General features: G+C 38.3%; 1 protein-coding gene across 1 annotated transcript; it reads left to right on the top strand.

Annotated features, from left to right (window-relative positions):
* Nucleotides 1-1,871: 1,871 nt before the first annotated feature.
* On the top strand, nucleotides 1,872-3,583 carry LOC143461230 (uncharacterized). Its single transcript, XM_076959065.1, has 6 exons — nucleotides 1,872-1,994; nucleotides 2,137-2,255; nucleotides 2,372-2,456; nucleotides 2,558-2,829; nucleotides 2,933-3,121; nucleotides 3,308-3,583. Exons 1-6 carry the CDS (start codon nucleotides 1,991-1,993, stop codon nucleotides 3,569-3,571), a joined length of 933 nt encoding a protein of 310 aa, XP_076815180.1. The 5' UTR covers nucleotides 1,872-1,990; the 3' UTR covers nucleotides 3,572-3,583.
* The last annotated feature ends 240 nt before the right edge of the window (nucleotides 3,584-3,823 follow it).

Below are 3,823 nucleotides of genomic sequence, written 5' to 3'. Positions count from 1 at the left end.
ACAACATTCTTCAGTCGGTTCTAATTTCGTCATCAGGGAATGCTCCACATGTATAATATACTTCAGGTGGTTAGTCGGTTTCGATTTGCCTAGGAAAATGTACTTGTTTTGAAGTCACTGTCACATTTGACAATGCTGTCATCAAACATCAACTCTGACAACAGCCAGAAACCGAAAACATTTTGGTCAAGTAACAGTCATTAAAAAATGCCAAGTATTATTGTTTTCCAAAAAAATATTTTAACATATTTATATTATTAAATCATCTCATATTGACAAGTTCCTATTTTTGTAACACAAAGAGAAAACAACGCGGAGGCAAAACGACAAATCGATTCACTTCTGAGCAGTTAGAAATGTTCCAAAGAGAATTTAATCTTAACCCGGCTCTTTCCAAATTACGAAAGCTCTAGAATGAGCTCATAGAAAAAGTCATTGCATTCGGAGCCAGTCTTACCATAGTGGTTTAAGATGATGATAATCCCCACACAGCTCAGAAGCGAAGAGTCAGAAAAAGGTCAATAGGATTCGTTTTGCTCTTTGTTGTTACCATCGACATCTTATGAAACACTTAAAGTTAATATATTTCTTGAGCATTTCCCTTTCTACAACAAGGAAATAATACAATATCATTAGTTCTAACGGTTATTTCAGGTCAAACTATCAAACTCAATTATTTAAAATAGGCTCGAACTTTTGAACAATACGCACGGTTTTAGTTGGAATAAAACATATTTCTATCCTCTTCCTACATTGCCCTGTAGAGAAGGAGACAACAAATGTAAGGCTTTCTGGGAAAATGTTGGTCAGTCATCATTTAACCATTAGCTTAATTGTTATTAATGTTCCAGATTTAATGTTTACTTTCAACAATTTGACTCAGTGATATTTGCTGCACGCATCACACTGAATACCAAGTACTATTATTATAACGTGTGTTCGATGCTGACTTGACTGTAGTTGTATTGTGTTGTATTGTATTGTTACATGTTGCAGGGAAGATGGTTTCACATGTGCTTTGACCCTTTACACTTTACAGTGTGGCTTAACATTCAGTACCTGCAGCAGCAACAGATTTTAACTTTATTCTGCTTGAAACTTGGCCGGCATTTATTGCGCTGAATGTCATATTTGAAATGGCCTATTGGAGGAATGCAAGTTGCTGGGAATTCTGCTTCAAGCAAAGAGGGTTTTTCGAATGAAGAATGAGCAAACTAAAGCTTGATGCCAAATTCTTCGGTCGAACTTCTGCTTCAAATCTTAGCAGCAGGTGAAATTATGCCCTGTCACTCTTCTGCTATCAACGTTCATACATTGCTCGTAGTCAGCACCCAGCCAATCCAAGTAGGCTACCTCAAATACAGCAAATCTATCAACGATTCTACGACAGTTATCAAAATAACTTTCTTGTTGGCTACGAGCGGCTTATGTCTAATACCTACTGATTTTTCGAGACTTTGAAAAGTGCCCAATAATCCAAGTGTTTACACCTAACCTTTGTTAGAATATTTATACGTGTAAATCGGTTTAATGTTACTGTCAGTTCGGTGGCTTGAGCTTCCAAAAATCAAAGAATTGTGCGCTTCATCAAAGTGGAGACATTGTTAAAGCATTTCTCTTTCCACGACGAGGCCATAATCCATAAAGACGTTTTGGTGGATAGACGTTTCCAGATACTAGGCATTCCCGTGTCGTTAGTTTTGACACTTTCGAATACTTCGTTCCTTTTTTGAATGCTTTTTGCTTGAGATTTATTATTATGCTTCTCCTACATTGGCAGTAAAGAAGGATACGGAGCTAGCAAATGTAAAGCTTTCTTGGAAAATGTGGACCAGCCACCATCTTATCAACTTAATTGTTATTATTGTTACAGATTGAATGTTTATGTTGATTAGTTTGACCATATTTGCTCGACACATCACACTGCATATAAAATGCTAATATTATAAAATGTTTTCGCTGCTGGCGTGTTTGTTTTACAACTTCTAAAATGGGTAAGCATGGGATGGCCTAAGCCTACTTTCTTGCATGCCATATTGGTGTTGTGATGTTTCCCATCCTAGCCGAGTTTCAACTGAATGTATTCACAGTGAAAACATAAGCGGCAGCAACAATACATTTAACCGTTTTAATCAGAGAAAACGAAAATCAAACCTAGTGGAAAAACTTCATCATCTGAAGACAGAAACATTCCGTCTATCGATCCCAGCGACCATGCTTCGTCAAGTTCGTTATTGGTATCACAATCTGCACAGGTAGTTCTACAAAAACCTCACTTTATACGTGCGTGTCCTGTAGTGAAACAACAACAGCTGTAAATGAGTGCAGATCTAGCTGGGTAAGTGGAAGCTTTAACTACATTTCTTACTAGGGACTAGAAAAAAATCCAACAAATTTGTTATCTGAAGAAAGAAGTGGACATGCCAGTGAAAATACAGCTGGAAGTTTTCCCATGGGTAAGTTATGTAACAAGTAATTTAACGGAAATATTATTGAAATTCAATCCTTGTTTTATATTAGAACGAAACATAATCTCAAATGTGATTGTGTTCTGCAGATCCCCAGACAAATGAGAGTACAATGGAACCCGGCAACCGAGCTTCAAGTTCTTTACCGGGACTATTTTCGGCGTCAGTGTTTCCATCGCTTATACCATTTCGGCCAGGCCCTTCATTGGCTCCACGTTACGCATCAATGATGCCACCACTGCGAAATGTGGGTAGCGACGTGACATACATTGAAGTAATCAACGGTGTAAGCAGAGTTTCGAATCACAATCCTTACTTGCCTCCAGATCAATTCCCATATACAACACCAGCAACAGAGAGCGTAAGTGTCAATCAAGCTGTGGTTAGCGAGTTTATTTTGGGTACAATTGTTTTAACACACATATTATATAGTAATCTAATTATTTCACAATTATATTTCACAGGACCACACGCAGCAAAAGTCGTGCTCACTCGGCAACCAGGAAGTCGAACGTTCAGACGAAACCAGCCAACAAGCTTCGTCAAGTTTATCTTTGGAACCATCGTCTTCATCAAAGCTCCCACCACAATCACAAAACTCTTCATTAAGCCTGACGTCGACTATCAGCATCATTTCCGCTGAAAGCAATGTAGTGAGTAAACGTAAAACGTTACAGCTGCTACAGAAGCTTGTACAGATTTTCAGTTTTTTTTTTGAGCCAATAACACAAATCAACGGCGACATTTTCCACAAACAAGGAAGTATGTTTGCACCTGCGACCCGCTTGTTGGCGGTGCGTAAAATCCAAAGTATAATTCTAACCTTGTTTTTTTTTCAGGAAGTCATTTCCTCCTTTAGTGAAGTTCAAACATCAACTCTGACGGCAGCCACAAACAGCACTATTTCATATCAAGCCACGGTCACCAACAACAACCCTGGTAAGCTGTTCGACAGAAGTCATTTAGAACAATCTCAAAATCAGATTCAGTTGATAGAAAAACGTCACCAAGCCCAGAAAAGAACAGGGAAGTTTTTGACGAGTCCGAACAAAGTGAACGAGATTCGACGGGATCGTCAGTCTCAGCGATTTCACCACAACTAAAACATTCGTCAGGTTTTTGTTAGGTTCCGAATTCGGCATCGGGGACTTCATCACAAGTACAACATTCTTCAGATTCTTTGTCGGTTTCACTTTCTCTGGAATGTTTTATTTGTGGTGAAGTTAATGATGCCGTCACTTATTGGAACGTCATTTCACCTCTTGGTGTAGGTCAAACATTACCAATGAACAGCAAACGTTGTGATCAATCAACGAAAATGTCGAGTACTTATAATTAACATATTTATAATAAGT

The sequence above is a fragment of the Clavelina lepadiformis genome, chromosome 5 (assembly GCF_947623445.1).
Source record: "Clavelina lepadiformis chromosome 5, kaClaLepa1.1, whole genome shotgun sequence".
In the NCBI taxonomy this organism is placed as follows: domain Eukaryota; kingdom Metazoa; phylum Chordata; class Ascidiacea; order Aplousobranchia; family Clavelinidae; genus Clavelina; species Clavelina lepadiformis.
Note: the sequence above shows the minus strand (reverse complement) of the source record. Positions and strands in the feature narration are given on the sequence as shown.

Coding starts and splice junctions, on each gene's coding strand:
- LOC143461230 (XM_076959065.1), top strand. Junction 2,256..2,371: donor TGGTATCACAATCTGCACAG/GTAGTTCTACAA, acceptor ATTTCTTACTAG/GGACTAGAAAAAAATCCAAC. Junction 2,830..2,932: donor CAACACCAGCAACAGAGAGC/GTAAGTGTCAAT, acceptor TATATTTCACAG/GACCACACGCAGCAAAAGTC.